The sequence below is a fragment of the Carcharhinus amblyrhynchos genome, chromosome 1 (assembly GCF_965287045.1).
Source record: "Carcharhinus amblyrhynchos chromosome 1, sCarAmb.v2.hapA, whole genome shotgun sequence".
Taxonomy (NCBI): domain Eukaryota; kingdom Metazoa; phylum Chordata; class Chondrichthyes; order Carcharhiniformes; family Carcharhinidae; genus Carcharhinus; species Carcharhinus amblyrhynchos.
The window spans coordinates 81,899,069-81,926,451 of record NC_137324.1 but is presented as its reverse complement, the minus strand read 5'-3'; the positions used below and the strand labels follow the sequence as shown (position 1 = coordinate 81,926,451).

General features: G+C 40.1%; 1 protein-coding gene across 2 annotated transcripts in view; it reads right to left on the bottom strand.

Annotated features, from left to right (window-relative positions):
• Positions 1-927: 927 nt before the first annotated feature.
• nfxl1 (nuclear transcription factor, X-box binding-like 1) overlaps positions 928-27,383 on the bottom strand; it is a 115,923-nt gene continuing 89,467 nt past the window's right edge. Inside the window, exons 19-22 of one of the 2 annotated variants that reach the window (XM_080187990.1) lie at positions 14,938-15,042; positions 9,615-9,701; positions 4,145-4,198; positions 928-2,301 (exon numbers count right to left, since the gene is read on the bottom strand). In XM_080187990.1, the coding sequence (XP_080044116.1) occupies positions 2,128-2,301; positions 4,145-4,198; positions 9,615-9,701; positions 14,938-15,042 (420 nt within the window). In that variant the 3' untranslated portion in view covers positions 928-2,127. Of the gene's footprint in view, positions 2,302-4,144; positions 4,199-9,614; positions 9,702-14,937; positions 15,043-27,383 lie in introns of those variants that run through there. The other variant, XM_080187997.1, reaches the window with a different exon arrangement.

The window sequence follows — 27,383 nt, the reverse complement described above, 5'->3', positions numbered from 1 at the left end:
TACTGTGGCTGCAAGAGCAGGCCAGAGGCTTAGAATGTTGCGGCAGGTAACTCAGCTCCTGACCACCAAAGTCTGCCCCCCCATCTACAAGGCACAAGTCAGAAGTGTAATAGAATACTCTCCACTTGCCCGGATGAATGCAACTGTAACACCAACTCAAGAAACTTGACATCATCCAGAACAAAACGGTCCACTTGATTGGCACCCTATCCGTAAAAATGCATCCCCTCCATCACCGACACACAGTGGCAGCAATGTGTACCATCTACAAAATGCATTTAAACATCCTCAGACAGCACCTTCCTTACCCATGACCACTACCATCTGAAGGACACGAGTTGACATGTGAACACCACTGCCTGGAAGTTACCCTCCAAGCCACTCACCATCCTAATTTGGAAGTATATTGCTGTTGTTCCTTCATTATCACTGGGTCAAAATTCTGGAAATCCATCCCTAACAACACTACAGCTACCCACATATCCACACCTACAGTTGTTCAAGAAGGCAACTCACCACCACCTTTTCAAGGGATATTGGGGATAGGTAACAAATGCTAGCCTATCCAAAGATATCCACATTCCACAAATGAATCAAATAAATCTGAAAAGAACAATGTAAAATAGGTTTTAAAACATTTTAGAATGCTCACAAAATATTAGCAGATGCAGAAAAGTCCAATTCAGAATCAGATGGGGTGCACAAACACCACAAATGAGCGAAGATGACGACAAATAGTGCTTAAGTGAGCTTCCTCCCCCCCCCCCCCCCCCGCCGCTTGTTTTCAGCTGCCACCTTATCAAATAATACTTGGAAAATGATTACAAGGAAAAATCTTTATACTTCTTTTCTAGTGAATGGATCTCTTCAGTTTTGTTTTGGAGAATAGACATTACATAGTACAACAAAAATAATTACCACCATAAATCAGGACACAATTCATTTATTAAATCATAGATTAAGAAAATTGATGCAACATCCAGCACATTGTGTAAATAAATTTCAGTTCAGGGCAACAAACAATTTTCATTATCCTGCATTAAATACCTTGAATTTCTTGCGAATATTTTGAGTTTATCAATAATGTCACATGGAAATGAAGTTATAGAACATGTAATGATCAATTGGTTTTCACACAGTTTGAATAATGTTAAATTACTGCTATAGCCAATTTGAAAATAAATATAACTACAGAACTGATAGAAGAAAAAAAAGAATCTTTGACACACTCAATGTTTTTTAAATTAAAAGATAAAATATACATTTGGGCAGTGAAAGGAAAGTGAGTCAACTCTCAATGATAAATTTAATTTGGAAGTGAGACAATTCAGTTATTTCCATATAAAATGGGAGCAGGTTTAAAATTTCTCATTGTGCTTATGCCATTAGTGGTGTCTTGATGCTTGCTATTTTTCAACTTGTTAATTTGTTTTGAATAGTTACAGTGTTAAAAGGCCCAGCCAACAAGCAATTTTTTTTGATCTGAAACAACATCATTTTTTTTTTAAAATGGCAAGGCAATCAGCAATTTACAACATTCCACTTAGCTGGGATCAACTATACTACGTCTACTGATTCACAAACTAGACATAACTCTGCTTGCTGGCTCACAACTTTCACCGAATAGTCCAAATAGTCAAATGAATAGACCAAAAGTGAAAAATTAAAAGATCCACAGAAGCTAAAAGGCAAAGAAATTCACATATTAAACTGGTGATGCTTAGTACAAGTCCTCACAGAAGGAAATAAAACATTTTTAACAACTGTAATGTAATCTACATAAGCTATCTGTTCTAGGACAAAATTAATCTTCATATGTATGAAATAGAATTGTCTGGTGATATCTTAACCGAGTCAATGAGATCACAATGCATGTCCAAATATACACAATGTGTTGTTGAGTTTTCACAGAATATCATATACACGTGAAAGATAATGGTATTTCTCATGTGCATTAATCACTTATGGCATAATGGTTGATTATATTTGTAAACCTTTAAAGGCTGGAGGCAACTCAAACTGCAGTTGTGGGATTCATTCTAATGTAATTATTATTCTTTTTAAAAGTACTCTATTAAATATGTTTTTCCTAATTGGATTTTGGTCATATCCTGGCTTACAATTTCTTCAGTTGAGTTGTAGTAGGTAAAAGGTGACCACTGCCAGAATAATTCCACAGACAGGGATCATCAGGTATTTCTTGTGTTTCTGCCAAGCTGTTTCTTTGGGCTCCACTGTGTCCCGTCTTTTGTTCTTCTTACGGCGACCTTTCAGTCTTTTTTCAAAGGCTTCTAATTCCATCTGGATAAAAGGTTGGACAAGCCAAGTTTAATTCATGAACATATTTGGATGCGAGAGGAATAAGCAGGATGATCAATAATCAAAATGAAATAAAGCAAAGACACAAAACCAGGTTTGATCTCTTGCTTTCAGGTCACCAACTTGTCCTGGCCCTCCCCACGTCGACGCTGAAGTTAAGAATGCCCACCAACGCCTCTACTTTTCAAAAGGCTAAGCAAATTTGGCATGAGCTCTATGACTCTCACCAATTTTTACAGATGCACCATAGAAAACATTGTTTATGGCCGTATCACAGCTTGGTATGGCTCCTGCTCTGACCAAGATCGCAAGAAACAAAAAAAGGGTTATGAATGCAGCCCAGTCCATCATGGAATCCAGCCCCCTCATCCACTGACTCCCATCTACACTTCCCACTGCCTCAGAAAAGCAGCCAATATAATCAAGGACCCCACTCACCCCAGCCATTTTCTCTTTCACTTTCTTTCATCAGAAAAAAGATACAAAAGTCTGATAACACGTAACAACAGACTCAAGAACAGCTTCTTCCATGCTGCCGTCACACTTTTGAATGGATCTATAAATTGATCTTTCTCTACACTCTAGCTATGACTGTAACACTACATTGGTCACCCTCTCTTTCCTTCTCCCCATGTACTTAATGAATGGTATGTTTTGTCTGTATAGCACGCAAGAAACAATACTTGTCACTGTATCCCAATACACGTGACAATAATAAATCAAATCACAACAAATATGGATGCTGAGATATATGCCAAATTTTGCATGAAGAGATACTTGAAATTGCAGCAACATAAAGAACTCCAAAACTTGACATCTAAAAAAGAAAATGTGAGTATTTCAGCCATGTGATCAGAGCCAAAAAGCTATAGAGAACTCTTCTGGAAGGCCAAGTGGAGAGCAGCGTAAAGAAGGGTCGACTGTGGCATAGTGAGGCGGCACAGTGGCAGAATGGTTAGCATTGCTGCCTCATAGCACCAGGGACCCGAGTTCAATCTCCAGCTTGGGTCACCGTATGTGCAGAGTCTGCAAGTTCTCCCCATGTCTGCATGGGTTTCCTCTGGGTGCTCTGGTTTCCTCCCACAATCCAAAGATGTGCTGGTCAGGTAAACTGGCCATGCTAAATTCTCCCTCAATATACCCAAAGAGGTGCCGGAATGTGACGACTAGGGGATTTTCACAGTAACTTCATTGTGGTGTTAATGTAAGCCTACTTGTGGCACTAACAAACAAACAAATTGAAAACTATCTGGATAAGGAACAGGTTGCAGAAATGCTACAATGTATGTGTGAGGATGGTGCAAGATGGACGAGCATGAGAGCAGATCCCCTACTAGGAATAGTTACAAGCTGGAGCAGCAGCCATTGGCATAAATAACCCTTGGGCTTCAAGGACAATGGCAAAGTTTCAGTTCCTGATGACCTCCACGGGGAAGTACATGTGAACGTGTAGAAAATGAAAGAACAGGATCAGGCTTGACTGTTGTGTCTGCCAGATTGAAATATTTTGCTGATATTTTGTTTAAGTTCCCATTTGAGCAAGAGACAGCTGGGCTCTGTGAAAGTGTAACAAAGTAGGACTTATTGCCTTTAGAAGAGGAGGGATGAAAAAGGAAGAAAATAGGGAAGACATACAAAGGTTCATTACTTCTCTTTTGAATCTCTACAGTTTTCAAAATTTAGAAACTTAGAAATGTAGTACTTTTATTTTGTTAAAAATCATATGCAGAATGTTACAAAACTGCCTTTTTTTGTTTTTAAATGACATTTTAACTTAAAATAGTTCACGTTGGAAACTAGTTTGGGGAAGCAAAGTTCTACATACCTGTTGCTTCAGTCTTTCTTTTTCAAGGGCCGCTTTTTCTTCAGCTTCTTTTATCTGAAGAAACAGTTGAAAAAATAACTATTGTCCAGAGGCAGATCAACATTTGTCATTTAAAAAACTTCTGCATTATTAAAAGGATATTTAAGGCGAGGTGGTGGCAAGGTGGTGGCAAAGTGGTAATGTCACTGGAATTACAATCTGGAGGTCCGGGCTATTACTCTGGGGATGTGGGTTCAATTCCACCACAGCAGCTGGTGGAATTTAAACTCAATTAATGAATCTGGAATTAAAAGCTAGCCTTGGCAGTAGCGACCATGAAACCATTGTTGATTGTCTTAGAAACTATCTGGTTCACAAATGTCCTCCTGTTATAGAAAAGAAAATCTGCCGTGCTTCGCTGATGTGGTCTAAATCTGACTCCACAGCCGTCTGGCTGACATGCTAGGCCATTTCAGAGGGTAGTAAGCTTCTCAGTTGCATTTAACTGCTATGAAGTCTAATAAGAAATGAAATTGAAATAACCATTCAGCATCGAAAAACGAAAACTGCACAACCAGCTGCTGATCCTGCAAAGTCCTCCTTACTAACATCCATGCCAAATCTGAGTGCAGTGTCCTGCAAACTGATCGAGCAACAGACGAGCAAAGACACACTCACCAAGTCAAACCTTACTGATAAGGCTCCAGACACCATCATCACAATCCCTGGATGTGTCCTATCTCACCCACAGGACAGACCATCAGGAGAGAATTCTCAACATCAACTCTGGATTCCACAAAGTCTCATGGCATCAGGAAAAACGTAGACAAGGAAACATCCTGCTGGTTACCAACTATATTGCCACCTCAGATGATCTATCAGCGCCAAGGGTGACTAGGGCACAGGATGCACTCTGGATTTCCACGCCCATCACCACGAGTGGCTTGGTAGCACCACTATTCACTAAACCTGACAGTGTATTGCTGCCAGACTGACCCTGCAGCAGATGTGAAGGAACAAACAAGGAAAAGCCAACTTAAACTCATCCTCACCAACCTGTCTGTTGAGATGCATCTGTCCATGACAGTATTGGTAGAGTGACCACTGCATAGTCTTTGGGAAGACAAAATCCCGTCTTCACACTAGAGTATGCTCCAAAGTGTTGTGTGGCAGTCCCACCATGCTAAACGAGGAAGAATCAGAATTGGCAGCTAAAAATTGGACGTGCGCAAAGCAGAGCGGGTTATCAGCAGTTGCAGAATTGTATACAATCACAAGCAGTAAAATTCATCTCATGGCTCAGCATAACCCCCATCAAGTTGGGCAATCAATTCCGGTTCAATGAAGAATGCAGGGAGGCTTGCCAGGAATAGTACCAGGCATTCTCAAAAATTAGATGTTAACCTGGCAGAGCTACAATACAGGATACTTGCATGCCCAACAACAGAAGCAACATGCAATAGACATAGCTAAGTAATCCCACAACAAACCGATCAGAATTAAGCTCTGCAATCCTGACGTACTCAGTCATGAATGGTGACGGACAATTAAACGGCTTACCGGAGAGGAGGCTTCACAAATATCCCCACCCTTAATGATGGAGTGCCCAATACATCAGTGCAAAGGATAGGACTGAAACATTTGCAATGATCTTAAGCCAGAAGTGCCACGTTGCTGATCCATCCCAACTTTCTCCTGAGGTTCCCAGCAAAAAATAAATCATCTTGAGACTGGTGAGTGAGTGGAATCAGCTGCCGGTGGTGGCGGAGGCGAACTTGTTAGGGTCTTTTAAGAGACATCTGGATGAGTACATGGGATTTAATGGGATTGAGAGTTATAGATAGGCATGGTAGGTAGGGATATGATCGGCGCAACTTGTGGGCCGTAGGGCCTGTTTGTGCTGTAGTGTTCTATGTTCTATATCACTGTGCAAGCTCAGATATATAGCTGATTATAGCCACATGGCATCCTCTGGAGGTTCCCAGTTTCACAGATGTTAATCTGCAGTCAATTCAATTTACTTCCTGTCATATCAAGAAACAATTGACTGCAAAAACTATAGGCCCTGACAACATTCTTGCAATAATACTGAAGACTTATGCTCCAGGGCTAGCCACACTCCTTGCCAAGCTATTCCAGTGCAGCCACAACACTGGATTGTGGAAAATTGCTCAAGTATGTCCTATCCACAAAAGGCAGGACAAATTCAATCCGTTCAATCTCTGTCCCTGAAAGGTGTTGTCAACAGAGCTATCAAAATGTATTTACTCAGCAATAACCTGCTTACTGACATTCAATTTGGCTTCATCAAGGGTCACTCAGCTCCTAACCTCTTTACAGCCTTGGTCCAAACATGGACAAAACAGCTGAACTTCAGGAGTGAGGTAAGAATGACTGCCCTTGAGATCAAGGCATCATTTGACCATGTATGGCATCAAGGCACCCTAGCAAAATTGGAGGCAGTGAGAAAAACGGTGGGATGGGGAGGATAACTGTCCACAAGTTAGGATCATACTTAGCATAAAGGAAGACTGTTGTGTTAGTTGGAGGTCAATTATCTCAGTTGCAGGACATGGCTGCAGAAGTCCCTCATAGTAGTATCCTGGACTCAACCACTTCCAGCTGCTTTACCAACAACCTTCCTCCCATTGTTAAAATCAAAAGCGGGTATATTCGCTGATGACTGCACAATGCTTAATATCATGGCGATTTCTCAGATACTGAAACAGTCGTGCCATTATACAAGACTGAAACAACATTCAGGCTTGGGCTGATGGATGTCAAATAACCTTCATGCCACACAAATGCCAGGCAATGATCATCTCCAACAAGACAGAGTCCAATTATTTAACCCAAAGCCTGATCACAATCTACAAGGCACAATTCATGAGTGTAATGTAACACACTCTACTTGCCTGAATGAATGCAGCTCTATCAAGAAGCTTGACACCATCCAGGACAAGGCAGCCCACTTGACTGGCACACCACCCACCATCTTCAATAATTACTCCCTCCACCACAGACGGACAGTGGCAGCAGCCTAAATCATCTATAAGATGCATTGCAGAAACTCACTAAGGCTCCTTCGACAGCACATTCCAAACCCAAGACCTCTACCACCCAGAAGAACTAAAGCAGTAGTTGCACAGAAACACTGACACTTGCAAGTTTTTCCATAAGCCACACACAGTCTTAACTTGGAACTATATGACCATTCCTTCACTGCTGCCTAGTCAAAATCCTGGAAGTCCTTCCCTAAGGCACAGTGGGTGTACCTATACCAATGGACTGCAGCAGCTCAAGAAAGCTGCTCGCCACCACCTTCTCGAGGGCAATTACAGATAGAATAATAAATGATGACCTAGCCAGTAAAGCCCACACCCAGTGAAAATTATTTTTAAAAATGTAGGATTCTTAGGAAGATGGGCCTTATCTGTAGTTAAACATGATTTTAAAACCATTACATAAATTTTTGCTTAATTTCTATGCTACTACTACATTAATCAAATATATTTTCTAAGCAGCAAAATAACCCAAAATTTACCAAATGCTTATATTTTTTCTCTTGAAAGTTGCAATGGTCACGCCTGCTGGCTCATTTATATTCTGGATCATCAGTGACTTTTTTTTTGTGGAACTAATCAGTAATAGTTCAAAACTGCTCTCTGCAAAATTATGGTATTTCCATGAATCATTATTTAATAACAAATTGTACACAATTTTTTTCACATTTTCATTGCAGAAATTGCTATTTCTCTTGAAATGCAGCCTTCATTAGGCATCAAAGAGGAAATCCAAGTTGTTGCTACTACTCAAAATGTATTGATTTGCAAGGCTCTTAAAAGGAGCAAAATAAAACCGGAGGAGATCCATGAAAAATCCAAGCCACCTGGTCAAGTTTAATGAGCATATGCTTTACATCTGAAGCTGACTGTTCTCTAACGTTCCACATGTAATCCAATACAGTTCTTTGGCCTCACCAATTTAAAATGCTGTCTTCGTTCTGAAACAGTAGCTATGCAATGCCAAAATGATGACAAATTACATATGCAGCTTTAGGCTAATCTTACTGTTGTTCAATTTAGAGAACATTGAGCATACAGTTTCCCATTTCCTATTAAAAGCCATGTCCTTACTGTTTTTCGAATCACTTAATTGTCAATTTCAGACCAGTTTTAGATGTTCCAATGTACTACTGGCAATTCAGTCAGGTAATTCACTATCATTAGAAAATTAGATTCTACAACTAAGTCTACAACATAAAAATGGAACTTATTACAATATCAACTTTAATGAACTTGGATTTCTAACAATTGATGGTTACTTGCTTGCAGTATTTACATTTTCCCTAGCAAGCAAAAGGCGACATTAAAAAATATCAAATGTAATGACTGGGAAATGGATGGACCTTTTCCTTCTAAATGGTAGCAGTTCCAATCACTTGTTTTTGTATTCTTTCATGTGCTGTGGGTATCACTGACAGGGCCAGCATTTGTTGCCCATCCCCTTGGCCTGCATGGCCATTTCAGAGGGCAACTAAGAGTTAACCACATTACCGTGTGTCTGGAATCAGGCCAGGCCAGATTTGCAGATTTCCTCCCTTAATGGATATTAGTGAACCAGCTAGGTTTTTATAATAACTCCATGGTCACCATTGCTGAGATGAGATTTCAATTTCAATGTTACTGATTGAATTTGGGATTTGAACACATGTCCCAAAATTATGAGCCATAGGTCTCTGGATTGCCAGTCCAGTGATATTACCATTACACCAACGTCCTTCCCCCGTATCATTCCAAAATGGCACAATAAAACCTGGAGTGCAGGTCACAAATTGAGCTAGTGCATGTAGGAGTTATTTGTTCAAAAAAAAAACTAGTATGACTTAAAATATTCAGAGTTAAGATATACAAAATAGGATCAAGGCGCCGTTGTAAATGTATAGAAGATATAACTTTTACAATGCACCATTACTCACTGCTATTTTAAGATAAATTTAAGCAATGAAATTTCCCTGAATCAATGCAAGATTTGATGACCTAGATTGTTGGTTAACTCTCTAAACAAGTAATAAAAAAATTATCAACTTGAGTTTGTGTCAGATAACAAATACTTCAAACTATACAATTTTAAAAGACAGAAGGTCACTGTACCTGTGCCAGCTTTTTGAAATGATTCTAAATATTTATTTGTCCCTATCCTTTCTTTTCCCACAAACTTTTAAAATCCTTTTACAAATGGCACAAAACATTTTTAAAAAGCCATATGGATTCTGCACTATCATGCAATCCCGAGTGAACAAATTATGAGCTGGCTAATAATTCTAATATATAGAAGCACAAAAACAATTGAAGCTTAACATACAAAACTAATTGTACCAATTGTAGATGGGGGTCTCATTTGGAAGCAAAGTCTATTTTGGAATATGCTCTTTGCATTCACTCTTAAGCAAAGCTGGGAGAGTATAATGTAACAAGACAAGAGACGTTACCTCAGACGCTTTTTGCTTCATTTCCTGACAGACTTCATCGCATTCCACCAGGACCTGCTTCTCAGTCACCACTGAACACAGTATTTCCTTTACAGAACACACAAACGTCTTTGGTGTCAATTCTTCAAAGAATGTTGTGTAAATTTAAAACTAACATTCTATACATACCGGAAGGATATAGTTGATATTTTAAGGTTAGATAAACCTTTGATTAAAATGACACCTACTTAATGAGCAGACTTAATAACATTGCTCACACGAGTTCTAATCTTTCAATTCAACAGAGACTTTCCATACCCCAATGAGGCTCCATTGGAGATTGCGCTCAAATATGCAATCACCATCAGTCTGGAGTTTCAAATAATAGAAAACAGCTGATTCTAGTTGAACCCAAAGTAGTGCGTTTTCCTGTGTCTTCTTTCAATGGCTGGTGGTTTTGTTTAACACACTGCAACGTATCACCTTGACAGAAGAATTAATGTTCCATCTGTTGCTTTTTCTACCAGCATTTCCTCAAACTACCTGCCAATGCCATACTATTAGACTCGAGAATAAAAATTTAGTTCTCTAGAGTTTAAAGTGATTTTTGAAATGTACACGCACAAACTGATATTGCAGCCACATATCCTTGAGTTGAATTTGAAATCGTTCTCTGTGCATTTGGTATCTACATAGACAATTATTTGAAAGTAAAACAACATCGCTTGTTTTTCTATTTCTTTGAAATCTGCTGCTTCACAGCTCCAGAGACCTGGGTTCGATTCCCAGCTTGGGTCACTGTCTGTGTGGAATTTGCACATTCTCCTCGTGTCTGCATGGGTTTCCTCCGGGTGCTCCAGTTTCCTCCCACAGTCCAAAGATGCGCGGGTTAGGTTGATTGGTCATGCCCCTTAGTGTCCTGCGATGCTTACGTTAAAGGGATTAGTGGGTAAAATGTGTATGGAAATGGGGGTCAGGCCTGGGTGGGATTGTGGTCGGTGCAGACTCAATGGGCCGAATGGCCTCTTTCTGTACTATAAGATTTCTATTTCTTGAAGCCTGAATATAATTATGTTTACTTTTAAATTGTACTTTAAAAAGGATTAATGTTAAAATGTATCAGTTCACTGGATTTTATGGCTGAGATACGCTTGAAATTAATAATTTTGGAACATTCTTAATTATATAACATTCTGCACTTTAAATTCCTAAAATTAAACTTAAGAAAATTAAAATTAAGAATTTTAGCATCCAAACCACGCTTGTTGGATTAACCCAGTCTTTGATGCACAGTGCCAAAGATGGATACTTGAGTCTTTCTGATCTTTCTTGTCCAAGTTTTTTTCTCTACATTTGATAAATGGGTGTCTTTAGAACTGCATGACTTTACAATATTCCTTTGGTCCAAAATACTGATAGAAATAACTCCAAAAGGAAGACAACTAGTCGCCAATCACACAAACATCGCTAACGCTGGGAACGTATAACAAAATTGGACTGGTCAAAGGACAGCTTAATGCAGTCATTCTTTACAGGTATGTAAATCTAAAAGGTTAGCAAAGACAAATATAGGCAACATTTCAACCAGAGATAGGAGAATCTATACTTGGGAATAAGAAAGTGGCAGAGAAACTCTCTCAGGCTGTGACCATTGCGGTAACAAATTTCAGTGCTTGGAGCCCTGTTACTTGCAATCTATATGCAAAGAGGTTTTAAGGATTTAGACAGGCTTAGTGAATGGTGTAGGCCTGAGGTTTGCAATCATTTTTGCAATTTCACATTTTTGCATTTAATGTCTGCTTTGCACTTTAGTTTAAGAGAATCTGTATTTAGTCTGTCTTGAATTTTTAAAAGTTAGTTTAAAATCAAGATCTACAAAGTGTGATTATGCTTTGATTAATTCATGTAATTAAGTAATTATGTAATCAATAATAATCAGTAGTGATATTAACTATGGGCTTGATCTTTTCTCTTCTAAGGACTACTTTACTTGTTTTCATGTTGCTCAGAGTAAGCCAGTTCACTGCTATTGTTTTATTTTTATACAGACTCCTAATTGTTGGATTCATGTTTTGAGAAAGTATGAATGGAGGTGTCAGGAGGCTGGAACGTAGCCAGAGATTAGACTTAACGGGCCACAGTATCCAGCATTCGGGCCTGCAACCAGAGTGGATTAGTTGAGCACTTAAGACAACCCAGGATGTCTCTGAACAGGTTAGATGTGGAAGATGGCTTCAGGAGTCTAAAACCATGGGACACAGTCTCAGAATCAGAGGTAAACCATTTGGGAGTGAGGAATTTCTTCACTCAGAGGGCGATGAATCTTCGTAATTCTCTATCCCAATAGGCTGTGGAGGTTCAGTAATTATGTCCAAAATTGGGATGGATATGTTTCTAGTTAATGAAACCAAGGGACATGGGAGTATTGTGGAAAAATGTTGAGACAGAACATTAGTCATGATCTAGTTGAATGGTAAAGCAGGCTCAAGGGCCCAAAGGCCTATTTCTATTTCCTATATTAGAAAGAGGAGGTAGCTAAAATATTCAATGTACTAAAAACTGATACAGTTATTAGAAAAGTTGGCTGTACTTGAAGTCGATAAGTCACCAGGTCCAGATGGAATGCATAGGAGATTGAGAGTGGAGATAAGGGTGGAATTTGCTCAGGTACTGGCCACAATCTTACAATGTTTTAGACAATTCTACTACTGAAATTCCCCCACAAAGTTGCAAAGTTATGGGAATGCTTATAGCCTCAACAACAACTTTCATTTCTATCATCCCTTTAACATAATAAACATTCAAAGACACTTCACAACAACATATCATTTATGATCCAAAGGCACATAATGAGATATTAGTACGAGTGGCTACGCGATTAACCATAGAGTTGAATTTTCACATCGAAACGTAGAAAATACGAGGAGTAGACCATTCAACCCTTTGAGCCTGCTCTGCCGTTCATTATGACCATGGCTGATCATCTAACTCAAGTGTCTGATACCACCTTCCCCACATATCCTTTGATTCCTTTCGCCCAAAGAGCTCCTTCTTGAAAACATATAATGTTTTGGCCTCGACTACTTTCGATGGTAGTGAATTCCACAGACAACTACTCTCTGGGTGAAGAAATTTCATCTTACCTGACAAAGGGGCAGAGCCCCAAAAACTAGTGGCGTTTGCTACCAAATAAACCTGTTGGACTTTAACCTGGTGTTGAGACTTCTTACTGTGAAGAAATTTCAGCGTGGTAGTAGCATAGTGCTTAGCACTGCTGCCTCAGCACCAGGGGCCTGCATTCGATTCCAGGCATGGGTCATTGTCTGTGCAGAGTCTGCGAGTTTTCCTGGTGCCCGCATGTGTTTCATCCGGGTGTTGCGGTTTCCTCCCACACTCCGAAGGACATGCTTGTTAGGTGCATTGGCCATGCTAAATTCTCCTTCAGTGTACCTGACCAGGCACCAGAGCATGGCGACTCGGAGTTTTCACAGCAACTTCGTTGCAATGTTAATACAAGCCTACTTGTGACAAATAAACCTTAACTTAAAATGGTCCATCTGCAGGAACATCTTTCCTTTCTAGTCCTATTAAAATTTTATAGGTTGCTATGAGATCCCCCCCCTCATTCTTCTGAATTTCAGTGAATATAATCCTAACTGACTCAATCTCTTCTCATATGTCAGTTCGATCATCCCAGGAAACAGTTTGGGGTAAACCTTCACTGCACTCCCTCTATAGCAAGCATCTTCCTCAAATAAGGAGCCTGAAACTGCACACAATGTTGTAAGGGTAGTCTCCAAGTATAATTGCAGCAAAACATCCTTGGATTGTTTTAAATAATGCAATGATCTTATTGAATGGCGGGGCAGGCTCGAAGGGCTAGATGGCCTACTCCTGCTCCTATTTCTTATGTTCTTATGTTCTTATGAATAGACTAATTAGGAAAGCAAATACTATGTCTGCCTTTAATGCAAAGGAATTGGAGTACAGAGTAAACGGGTCTAAAGTGTATAGGGCCTCAGTGAGACGCATCTGCAGTACTATGTACAGCTTTGGTCTCCTCGTCAAGGAGATATATATTTATCTTATAGGGAGTGTAACAAAGGGTCAGTAGAATGATTCCTGGGATAAATGGATCACATGGACCAGAGATTGAGTAGACTAAGTCTACATTCCTTACTATTTAGAACAATGAAAGGTTTAGAAGAATAGCTTTAAAATATGTAAAACTCTTGAGGGGCTCGATAAGAAGATGCTGGAAGGGTGTTTTCTCTTGATGTCGACTCTAAAACAAACAGCCTCAGAAATGTCAGGTCAGTCAAACATGCTGCAACTGACAGTGGCGCTACAAAACGGGTTTGCCTTATACACACTGCCGGTCACAATGTATAAGATGTACTTGAGGCTTCTTCAGTTGGACCACTCAAACTTGTGACCTCTATCACCTGTAAAAACACAGCAACAGACACTTGGGAACACCCCTATCTGCAAGTTCCCCTTCAAGTCGCACATTGTTCTAACATGGAAATATATCATCTTTCTCTCACTGTCACTCAAGCAATACCCTGAAACTTCCTGTCTTACAGCACAATCATATCACCTTCACTGCATGGATAGCGGAAGCTCAAAAAAATTGACTCACCACCATCTTCAAGGACAATTAGGGAGAGGCAATAAATGTGAGCCTGAACATCAAAAGCCCATATCCCTTAAATAAATTTAAAAGATGATGTATAGAATCATAAAATCCTACAATGCAGGAGGTGCCATTTGGCCATTCAAGTCTGCACCACAATCCCACCCAACCCCAATCCCCATAACCCCATGTATTTACCCTAGCTATTCCCCCGATACTAAGCGGACATATAGCATCGCCAATCCACCGAGCCTGCACGTCTTTGGATTGTGGGAGAAAACCCACACAGACCATGGGAAAATGTGTACACTCCACACAGACATTGACCCAAGCTAGGAATCAAACCCGGGTCCCTGGCACTGACAGCCAACAGTGCTAACCACTGTGGTAAAGGAGCAGTGCTCCAAAAGGTCGTGATTCCAGATAGACCTGTTGGACTTCTTACTATCAGTTTATTAATGGAATGGTCATTTAACCATATAGATGAATCATGATTCTAACCACAAAAGATATCTGATGGCTTTAAAGTAAAACACTACCAATCAAATATCACTGCATCTCACAAATTCAGATGATAGACAAATTTTAAGGTTAAGATTATCTTATGAAATAAGTTGGGTTTGACTTAAAATCCTTATGCGTAAACTAAGTCCACCAGAAAGAAATGTTGTTATAAAATTTTCAAGTTGGGTCATAATTAAGAGATACCTTTTTAATCCGCTTACAGGGGCACTTCATCTTCACTTTCTGGCTGCAGTTTTGTGGACAGTTACCAGGGTGGCAGGTTGCTTTGCATCGATGTCCACATGACAACTGAAGCAGACAAAAAGAAATGTTTTGAATTCTATTAAAAAAAAAGGTATAATGCCAAAACTTGTAAAATGAAATTTAATCCTGCTTAAAATTGTTCAGTTGCAAGTTAAACAGTAAATAAACAGTTGAGAACCAGACAGGTTAAGAAATAAATGTTTAAGAAATAGATAATTTTTAACATCCTTGCTCTCCATATGGATGCTCTCACTTTGCCTTCCTTCTTGCAAGTATACTTTTAACACTTGTTTTGAAATATAAATTGTGCTCTCCCAACAGTACAATGAATTCATCCAATAATTAGCTAACCCACATCATCCAGGAAGGTCCTAAATTTAATCTCCAGTCTGTGTTGAATTAAAAGATTTCAGCAAATACTGTTACAAAGTGTAAGATGGACCTCAACATCTTGACCAGCTAACATTTCTGTTCCTAACTGCTCTATCTCCCTCCTTGCTGGAAATGCATTGTGTGAACGCTATGTGACAAATTAAATAGCTGCAGTGCCTTAACAGGATTTAAAAGCCTGTTGAAACACAGTTAAGTACTTTCTTGAGCAAAAGGCACTTCAGGGAGAAACTATAGGGTCACCAGCATGTATGGAGTTGTAACCCTACAAATTTCCAATGGGTTCAAGGATAGAGAACAGAAGCAGTGGTTCAAGGGTAAGGAAGAGAAATTAGCAAGAAAACAAAACCATTAGCAATTTATGACTTTCCCCTCTCCACTGAGTGTCAACTTACTGCAACACAGTTTGACAGCAGGAAGAATCTTCTGTACTTGATTCAAATAGTCCTTTTCTTTGCATGGCCTTAAACTGTAAGTGATGGCAAGCTAATCTATCACTGAAGGTAAAGAGGCCAAGCCAGATGCCGTCCCTATTCAAGTGTCACACTCTCAGTCCAATGACAGTCTTACTGTAATCAGGAGCAAGAAACTTGGATGATATCCAAAAAAACATCCAATAAAGTGCAACGTGCAGAAAAGATTGGGATACGCACATGCACAAGCACACACGTGGGCTTTCTCTTCTGTGAGATTGGTATTAGCTGGTAATAATATGGCAAAATATCACTGATATTATGCAGGATCTGCTGTAGATTGGTCAGAGCCATTTAATTATTACAGAGCTTTCAATGAAGCTGAACATTGGAATTGCCAGTGATCAACCCTATTCATGATCTTACATTAGTGGATCATCAATGAAGCAGCTGAAGCTGGCTATAGAAAGGACATTTTCCTGAAGAAGTGTATAGTGAAGCTCATTGGAGATGTGATATTGCTCTCTGACGAGCCACAACCATCTTGCTTCGAAGAAAAGCAAAACATCGCAAATACTATAAATCAGAAATAAAAACAGAAAATGCTGGAAAAACTCTGGAGGTCTGTAACATCTATGGAGAGAAAAATAGAGTTAACATTTCAAGTCCGAATGGCACTTTTCAGAGCTCTGAACAGTCATGAGGACTCAAAATGTCTCTCTCTCCACAAATTCTGCCAGACCTCCAGAATTTTTCCAGCACTTTGTTTTTACTTACTTCCAAGATATGCCTGATATTACTCTTAGTATGCCCTACTTCCCTTATTAAACTAGAGTTGTCTCCTAGCTTGACAGTAATCATTGTAGAAGATGTTCTCGACCACGAGGCAACTGATCATGAAGGTACAGCATTCCACTACTGCTGACAGTTCAGTGCCTCATGATTCTCAAATTTCAGATGGCAGGCCATTTCTTCTCCCAATGAGCTTGAGAGTACCAATTACACAATGAAAGATGCCTGCAATGGGGAGATCATACTCTGTCTTTGCCAAGATGTGTTTACTCCTATGAAAGATACAGGAGGCATTCTTGTTGGTCAATTAGCTTGGTAAACCAAGCTCCTTTCCAAATAGAAGTGTAAAACGTGAAGTCATACACTCCACTTTTTAAGCATCAAATCTTGTTGAAAAAGGGCACAAAATTTTTTAAGCAGTGAACATGACATGTCCTACATTCTCTAAGTTATGGGTTCAAGTCCCACTCCAAAGATCTGAGCACAAAATCTAAACCAGTGCTTCTCAAGTTGGGATCTGCTACCACCCGTGTATCTGTAGAGACTTTGCGGGGGTACACAAAATAACCTCTCTAGCAAGAGAGGAAAAATCACAAGGATAGATAAAAAGGCAAGCTGCCAGCTTTGTAAAAATCAACAGCAGTTAGTGTTAGCCCCAGTGGTGACAAACTGCCCAGCCTTCTTTTGGGTGATGGGTATTCTTAGACCCCATGGTTTACAGCAGAGAATCTTGCATTTGCTTCAACTGAGAGTGGAGAGGGAAGGTGAGAGGCAAGCTACTACTGTGATATTAGAGTGCATTCAATTTGGACTTGTGCAATGATCAAGTACTATTAATGCTGCAAGCTTACTATGGTCACTGCAGCATAGCTGCAGGCCATTGCAACTATTGAATCTACGCCAGCTCTATACAGCAAACAAGTAAGTCCAAATCTCCTGCTCGATCTCCCATTGCTCTGCAAGTTTACACCAAGTGCCCTTCCAAATTCTTTTTGAAATTACTGATTGTCTCCATGTCTGCTACGCTCATAGAAATCCATTATTTTTGGTTTGATATTTGTAATCATCAAAAGTCATCAGCTGGACTTATCTTTAAATCTTTCATCATAGTGCAATAACAAATTCTTATTTGGTAGTACAGAACTTGAATATTGCTGAAAAAAAGACATCTTATCATAGATTTTTGGCTTGCACTCATCTGAACAATCACAAGAATACCAATGCCAGGGGAAGCATATGGGAAAAAAGTGATTGCTTTGTGAGTGGACAATTACATGCTCACAAAAACCAAAACAGAGTCCAACAACAATACTTGACAGTGAACTGTCAGTTGCCAAATGCATTCCACTTGACAACACCTCTACCAATGAGTCCACTCATCAACCAGTCACCTTCTTTTCATATTAAGTTGTTTCCCTGACATTAGTACTCTTGATTGTCCTGATGAACGCAAGGTGAAAATCTTTGGCAAAGATGTCTTTTTTCAGCAATACTCGATGTGATTCCCTTGAACAATTAACTAATATGTAGGAGCTTAGCTGGTTTTGTGCAGATAAACTATTCAAGAATGCCATGTTAAGTGAATACTCAGGGCAAGAAAACTCATTTATGGAAGCTACTTATAAAAAAAACTTGCTTTGAATCCGTTAAACAAAGTACAGTGAGACTATTAATACTATTTGACCAATGGTTGTTTATATTGAATTTGATCAGTGAACTGATTGCCTGAAATGCTAGATGCCCAATCCTTAACCACCTTAAAAGCAGTTCAGTTACCATGTACTGGAATATTTGTGGAGGTACCTTCACATTTGTTGCATCTGCTCTGTCTTATTACTACCAATGAAGTATTTCTCAAACTGCAGCTCTCTACGTAATTAGCTGCTGTCTTAAAAGCATTAAAATAATATATATTTGCAGCACTTTGTCGTTACACAATACTATAATTTAGACTGAGTTACTGATCCATTTGAAAAGGGGTCCTAAAACCAACCCTCCGCAGACATTTCAGTACAATGTTGCAGCAGAGACGTTGCATAAGACCCCATCTATCCTCTTGGATGGATACGAGCTATTTGAGAGCTTACCTCAGCGATCCAGTCAATATGTATCCTCCAGCTAACACCATTCAGATTATCTGGTCATAATTTTAAAATACCCTAACTTCAAGTACATATCTGCAGGATTAAAATCTGCTCTAATCTCAAGACTTTTACCTTCTTCTCATTTTTAAATTGATTCGAAACTTGTACTGTAGCTATAAATAATAACATGGTCCCAAAATGGATGACATTTGGCAAGAAATAGTTTTGTCAGTAAGGAATGCTAAATGAGGAGTTGGTGATCTCATACGTAACAGGGTAACCTATATCACGAACAAACACAACAATGATCAACAGAATAATGAAGGGATTGAAAATCATCTCTTTTTAAGGAATGGCTAAGTGTGCCTAATACAACATTACAGATCTGAAGCTGTCCTTCACAATTCATAGAGCTTGAGAACAACAAAAGAATTGACAGAAGTTAGGCTTCTAGAAATGGCTGCAGCAGGGTTGCCACTGGCTTCCAGACCATTGAACCTGGCTTTTGCTGTGGCCATTAATTTCAACTCACCATGTGCAACTTGGTTGCCGTCTTTTTCTGCATTACAAAAGTGGCAACGCTTCATAAGTGGTTCGTTGGCTGCAAAGCAACTTACAACACTAATACTAATCATGTTTTTGTGCATGAATATATCATTTATATCTAGCATGGCTCAGTAAGTTATTTAAGTATTAAGTTTTTACAATGCTCCCATAGACCAATAGGAATTACATTCAATAAAATGGAAATTTAAGATAAGAGTATTCAAACAAAAAGTATCCTTTAAGAAAAAGGAAAGTCCTTTCGCATTCGATTTTTATTCTTCATTTTAAGGGCTTCTTTTCAGTTCTGCTATCCTGTCGTACATTATGCCTTGGCAAAGGAGATAAGTAATCTACTCATGAACTACCTGCCAATGTTACTTGGCCCAATTGATTCACCATCCATTTTCACTTCCCTCCTGTACGGAAGCCTTGGATTATAGCCTGCCCTGTAGTGTGCAACTAAGGAAGAACAAGGAACCCACAAACAGTAGCACACCACAAAATCCTTTCACTGATTTTTGAAATAATACGAAAAAGTTCAGAAAGGATTTGCCAATTATTTTACATAGTTTACTGTAAGGCCATAAATCTGAAACCCTGCATCATGTGAAAATTTGCACATATGCCATAACATTCAAACCAGATGGATTCTTGACAAACTACGCATATAAAGCAAGTCCCCACTAATGCATGTTATTATAATTAAAGGCTAACAACAATTTTATCTGAAGCATTTCTTAAAGTGAAGGAATAAAATGCTTGACATAACATGATGCATCCACAATCAGTTACTTCACATTTCACAAAGCCATCAGAAGAGAAAACAAATAAACTGAAGTCTTTGGTCACATATTTTAGTACCCAACCTCAAGGCAACAAAAAAGTTACAATCAAGGTAAATTCAGCACTTTCTAATCAAGCAAGCTTCAGGAGCCCGCTATACTTATTTTACTTCTTCTCAAACCAAAGAGTCCAGCGTAATGTGTTCCAAATATCTCTTTTGCATTGTTTCAAGTGTTTAATTCATTCTTCTAGGCATAGCCAGCACTTAGGTAATTTCCCCCTTGAAAAGATGGCAAACTACCTTCATGAATGGCTGCAGTCGATGTAGTATAGGTGTACACCCACAGTAATATTAGAAGGGAGCTCCAGGATATTGACTGAGCAACAATGAAGACTCCAAGTCAGGGTGGTGCATGATTTCTGCCAGATGGTGTTGCCATGCACCTGCTGCCTTTGACCTTCTAGGTATTAGAGACTGGGAATTTGGAAGATGCTGTTGAAGGAACCTGGAGGAGTTCTGCAATACATCTTGTGGGTGATACAATTGCAGCTACTGAATGATAGTGGTGGAGAGAATGAATGTTCAATGTAGTGGTTAGGATGTCGATCATATAGGCTACTTTGGCCTGGATGGTGCTGAACTGAGTTTCACAGATCCAGATATGTGGAGAGTATTTCATCACACTCTAGACGTGTGCCTTGGACAGGCTTTGGAAAATCAGGCAAGTCACTCACCACAAAATACCCATACCCTGACCTGATCTTCTTGCACTTCAACCAATGCTGGATGATCATCTAGCTCATTTTTGATACTATGTTGTGGGAGGTTATCTAGTAAGTGTATGTCCACCACAGAATTCTGGTTGAATAACTCTACAAAGTGCTGTTTCTAGTGGTTTTGATACCATCCTTGACAGTCTTGCCATCACTGGCTATTACGGGTGTTCTTCCAGGGCTGAGGACTTCTTTGGTTGCTTTGGAAAGAGTTTACGTGTCATATTTCAGCAAGGAATTAAATTTCTTCAGATTTCTCTGTCCACCAAATGATCTTCAAGTCACAGGCTCTTCGTCAAACTTCAGCTTTCACTGTCCTGTGGGCAGGCTTCTTTTCTGTGAAGTTTGGACCTGATTGCCAGATTGCGAATGCTGTTTCCACTTAATGAGTTTGCAAATTTCTGTATCGCTCTCATCAAACTGAAGTGTCTTTCAGTAGTGTCTTCCAGGATTTTTCAGCATGTTATCAGTAGTAACCAGTGATAATGAGTAATTTCAATTGCTGCAGTGAAATTAATGTTACTTGTTGGCAAAATGTCTATTTATACATTTCTGTAGTTTCTGATTGACTTGTTCTTGAAATTTCTTGAGATTGGGTCATTTGCCAAGCCAAAGAAGAAGAATCTATCTGGCCAAACTTGTCAAGGCCTTTGTTTCCTTTTGAGGGCCTTGTGATGCACCAATATTGAACAAATTAACCATGGTCTGTCCAACATTCGCTGACCATAAACATGCATGTAATATGCACATCTCTGGTCCTGAATATCAGAATTACTAAGTGGCAGTGCTTCAATCTTGGATATTACCATGATGTCTTCAAATGTTTTTTGGTGTAAGTGGGTCTAAGTTACTGCAAGATTGTATTCAGGGCACAAGATAAGGAGGTAGTCACCACTGCTCCCTGCTTTTCAATGGCATTTGGCCAAAGGCCGTGGTTATCATTCAGCTTGGCACTGAAATCACCAAGAAAAATTATCTTTGACTGTGATGGTACAGCTGCCCTTCTGCATCTTGGTTGCAATAGAAGGTTTTTGGTTTATCTTCAAAGTGCAAGGTAGCTGCATAAGCACTGATGTACATGACAGGTTCATTGGCCTTTCAGCTTATAACAATGTCATAAGCCATTCATTAATCCGAAAAGGGAGATTGCATTATTTCTTATATAGAAAGAAGAAGCAGGAGTAGGCCATTCGGCCCTTCGAGCCTGCTCCACCATTTATCTTGACCATAGCTGATCATCAAATTCAATATCCTGATCCCCATTCCTCCCATATCCCTTGTTCCTTTAAGCCCCAAGAGCTACATCTGATTTCTTCCTGAAGTCAGATGTTTTGGCTTCAACTACATTCCAGACATTCACCACCCTCTGGTGAAGAAATTTCTCCTCACCTCAGTTCTAAAAGGGAAAACTATAACCCCTAGTTCTGGACTCCCCCACCATTGGTAACATTCTTTCTAAATCTACCCTGTCTAACCCTGTTAAAATTTCATAAGTTTATATGAGATCCCCTCTCACTCTTCTAAACTCCAGTGAATAGAATCCTAATCGATTTAGTCCTGCCATCCCAGGAATCAGCCGAGTAAATCTTATCTGTACTCCCTCCATAGCAAGGACATCCTCCCTCAGAAGAGGGCACCAAACTGCATACAATACTCCAGTTGTGGCCTCACCAAATCCCTATGCATAATAACATAAGAAATAGGAGCAGGAGTAGGCCATCTAGCCCTTCGAGCCTGCCCCACCATTCAATAAGATCATGGCTGATATGAAGTGGATCAGTTCCACTTCCCACTTTCTCCCCATAACCCTTAATTCCCTTGTCTACCAAAAACCTATCTACCCGTGACTTAAATGTATTTAGCGAGGTAGCCTCCATCACTTCAACAGGCAGAGAATTCCAGAGATTCACCACCCTTTGACTGAAGAAGTTCCTCCTCAACTCCGTTCTAAACTGACCCCCCTTATCTTGAGGCTGTGCCCTCTCGTCCTGCTATCCTTTCTAAGTGGGAAGAATCTCTCTACCTCTACCCTATCTATCCCCTTCATTATCTTATACGTCTCTACAAGATTCCCCCCTCAGCCTTCTAAACTCTAACGAGTGCAGACCTAGTCTATTTAGTCTCTCTTCATAGTCCAACCCCCTCATCTCCGTATCAGCCTAGTGAACCTTCTCTGCACTCCCCCCAAGGCCAAAATATCCTTCTGCAAGTGCAGCGACCAAAACTGCACACAGTACTCCAGCTGCGGCCTCACCAGTGCCTTGTACAGTTGCAGCAAGACCTCCCTGCTTTTATATTCAATCCCCCTCGCTATAAAGGCCAACATTCCATTCGCCTTCTTGATCACCTGCTGCACCTGCAGACTGGGTTTTTGCGACTCGTACACAAGGACCCCCAGGTCCCTCTGCACCATAGAATGCTGCAGCTTTTCGCCCTTTAAATAGTAATCCCTTTTACTATTATTTCTGCCAAAGTGGATAACCTCACACTTGCTAACATTGTACTCCATCTGCCAGGTCCTTGCCACTCGCTCAGCCTATCCAGATCCCTCTGCAGACTTTCCACACCCTCCGCACAATTTGCTTTTCCACTCATCTTTGTGTCATCAGCAAATTTCGTTACCCTACACTCAGCCCCCTCCTCCAGATCATCTATATAAATGTTAAATAGCTGAGGCACCAGCACCGATCCCTGCGGCACTCCACTAGTCACCAACTGCCAAATAGAATAGCACCCATTGATACCAACTCTCTGCCTCCCATTAGACAATCAATCCTCTATCCACGCTAATACCTTACCCCCAACTCCATGCCCCCTAACCTTCTGAAGCAACCTTTTATGCGGCACCTTATCAAACGCCGTTTGAAAATTGAGAAACATCACATCCACCTGTTCCCCTCTGTCTACCGCACTAGTCACATCCTCATAGAAATCCAATACAACAAAACATCCCTATCCTTATACTCAAATCCTCTCGCTATGAAGGCCAATATACCACTTGGCTTCTTTTCTGCCTGCTGTACCTGCTAGCTTATTGAAATCAGACAATGTTTTGGCCTCTATTACATTCTGTGGTACTGATTTCCAGACATTCACCGCCCTCTGGGTGAAGAAATTTCTCCTCACCTCAGTTCTAAAAGGTTTACCCCTCATCCTCAAACCATAACCTCTAGTTCTGCACTCCCCCACCATTGGGAACATTGTGTCTAATCCTGTTAAAATTTTAGTGATTGATGCACAAGGACTCAAAGGTTTCATTGAGTATCCACCTCTCTAAATTTGTTCCCATTCAAAGAATAATGCCTTCCTATTATTACTATCAAAGTGGATAACCACACATTTATCTACATCATACCACATCTGCCATGCAGATGCCCACATACTCAGTCTGTTCAACTTACGCTGAAGCATCTCTGCATCCTCCTCACAGCACATCCTCCCAGCCAACTTTGTATCATCTGCAAATTTGGAGATAATACATTCAGCTCCCTCTTCCAAGTCATTAATGTATAATGCAAACAGTTGGGATTCTAGCACAGATCCCTGCGGAACCCCACATGTCACTGACTGCCAATCAGAAAAAGACTCATTTATGGCAACTCTTTGCTTCCTGTCTGCTAACCAGCTTTCTATCCATCTCAAAACATTATCTGTAATCTCAAGTGCTTTAACTTTACATAATAGTCTGTTATGTGAGGCCTTGGCAAAAGGCTTCTGAAAGTCTAAATTAGATTATCTTGATGAACTTGTTTGTGACGGCAAAGCTAACTCCATGAATTCTGCATTTTCTCTACCTTCGTTTCCAGAACATAGTACAGTTGACATTAATGAATACGCAGACCGTTAAAGCCGTTCACCACAGAATCCATTGTGCTAGCTCAACCTATGGTAAATGATGTACTTAAGTTTGAGGATTATGATATCCCATCCTACATTAAACTTGGAGCGGGATCTTGAACCTGCAATGTACACAAGATCGTCAATAGGATCCAATGAAACTCAGAAACTGCAAACGTCACTGATAAGATCATGATGTCCATCAACAACATGATCAAGTTCATGCCTATGATTGCAGTGGTGGTTGTGGTGGTGGTATCAGATACCTCTGTGGCATGGTGGGGATGGTTAACTTTTTTCCTAGTGATTGGGGCACTTTGATCTCAGTAGAGCTGGTTCTCCAACTCTAATAATCTCCTCCTCACCAGACTGACAGTGCAAACTCTATCCATTGTTTTCACAATTAAAGTAACAAGATCTGTGGAGAAAACTGGCCAGTGAAGCTGGAGAGCTCCATGCCAGTTTTCTCAACCAGAATCAATGCCACGTCAAATGCCACATCTAAAGTCTAAGGACAGTGGTTCCCCCTACTATTATCAATGCTATTGAAAGTTGGACAATTTATAGAGACTGTATCAAGAACAACATCAACATTGCTGTCTCAGGAGAATCTTACAAATCAAGTGGGAGGACAAAAGAACAATTGAATGTTGAAAATACAGATGTCAAGTTTAGAGGTAATGCTAATTCATCGAGACGGATGGAACACAACATCCGAATGCCTGACTCATGACTGCTGAAATAAGGATGCTACTCAAGAGTTATGCCAGGGAGCTTGTTCACACAGGGGCAACAGAAATGTTTCAAAGATAATCTCAAAGCCTCCATGAACACTAAGGGGCAATTTAACAAAGCCAATCTACTAACCTGCACATCTTTGGACTGTGGGAGGAAACCCACACAGACATGGGGGAAAACATGCAAACTCCACACAGTCACTCAAGGCTGGAATCGAATCTGGGTCCCTAGTACTGTGAGGCAGCAGTGCTAATCACTATGGGATGAAATGTTCTTTGTTAGCTGCAACAGGGATGTGTGTGGCTGAAGAGAAAAGCTCTGAACATATTTTTGTGGCAAGGAATCACATAACTGTAGCACCTACAATAGCGTGCAGTGAATGTAATTGATTCTGGGGCACTTCAAACAGCTGAAATTATTACACTTAAAGTGGGTAGAAAATATATATTTTTTAAACCTTCTATTACCATCAAAACAGTGGATCAAGGCATTTGTACTCATCACCAAAGTGACCTCAGTACTTCAGCATTCAATACTATATAGGACCATACAATCCTATACAGGACCCTGATCAGAACCCACCTGCAGTACTTTGCTCAGTTCTGGTTGCCTCATTACAGGAAGGATGTGGAAGCTATAGAAAGGGTGTAGAGGAGATTTACAAGGATGTTGCCTGGATTGGAGAGCATGCCTTATGAGGATAGGTTGAGGGCGCTCAGCCTTTTCTCCTTGGAGAGACTAAGGATGAGAGGTGACCTGATAGAGGTGTATAAAATGTTGACAGGTATTGATCGAGTGGATAGTCAGAGGCTTTTTCCCAGGGCTGAAATGGTTGTCACAAGAGGACACAGTTTTAAGGTGCTGGGGAGTAGATACAGAGAAGATGTCAGGGGTAAGTTTTTCACTGAGAGAGAGTGGTAGGTGCATGGAATGGGCTGCCGGCAACGGTGGTGGCGGCGGCGGATTCGACAGGATCTTTTAAGAGACGTTTAGGTAAGTACGTGGAACTTAGTAAGATAGAGGGTCATAGGTAAACCTAGTAATCTCTAAGGTAGAGAAATGTTCAGCACAACTTTGTGGGCTGAAGGGCCTGTATTGCACTGTAGTTTTTCTATGTTTTTATGGGCCTGGTCAGTGATGTCCACATCCAATACAGTTATTGCATTTAATACAGGATGAAGTCCACACTAAAATCAGAACATCACCTTGCTGGACGTGTGAAGCAAAACAAAGGAGCATGAGGTGCGTTGCAACTATTTTCCAACGTGATGCCACTTTAGCTCACCACCACCATCTCAAGGGCAGTTAGTAGGCAAGCAATGCTGGTCCTGCCATATCCCATGAATAAATATATTTTAAGAACTTAGTGGTTTTTCAATGGTAATGCTGAAGAAAGAAAGAAGGCTCGAAAAGAAGAAAAGTAGCCAGGACCTTTCTAACACTAAGCTTCCTTGGTCCCAAAAGCCCCATCACAGCCAGGACACCATGATTGGTAATAGGCAGAGATTCACTATATCAGCCAAGTCTCAGGCTTAGTTGCTCCCTCCTGGATAATTACATGATTCCTTTTTCCTTCAACCGCACATCCCTGTTTACAGCTAGCAAAGAACATTTCATCCCACAGTGATTAGCACTGCTCCCTCACATTACTAGGGATCCGGGTTCGATCCCAGCCTTGCACTGTGTCCCTTAACATGTCAGTTTTATTCTATTTTTCAAAGATTTTCATTCTGTCTTGATTCAGTGAAGAACTCAAAATATATATAAAAAATGAATATCTGAAGTAGCAGTAGGGATCACTGTTAAATTAATGTTAGAATAATTAATTGAAATAGGGATATTCTTAAACTTTGTTCTAAGAATACTTTGGTGAATGAATAACATTTTCACAATGACTGCATATCTGATTCTGAATATGCTGATGCTGCATTGTTTAAATTTCTTGCACCCTGAGTTAAGTAAAACAACGGGCAAGTATTGCAACATCCTGTATTTTAAGCTAATTAAGTACAACATCTCACTAAATAAC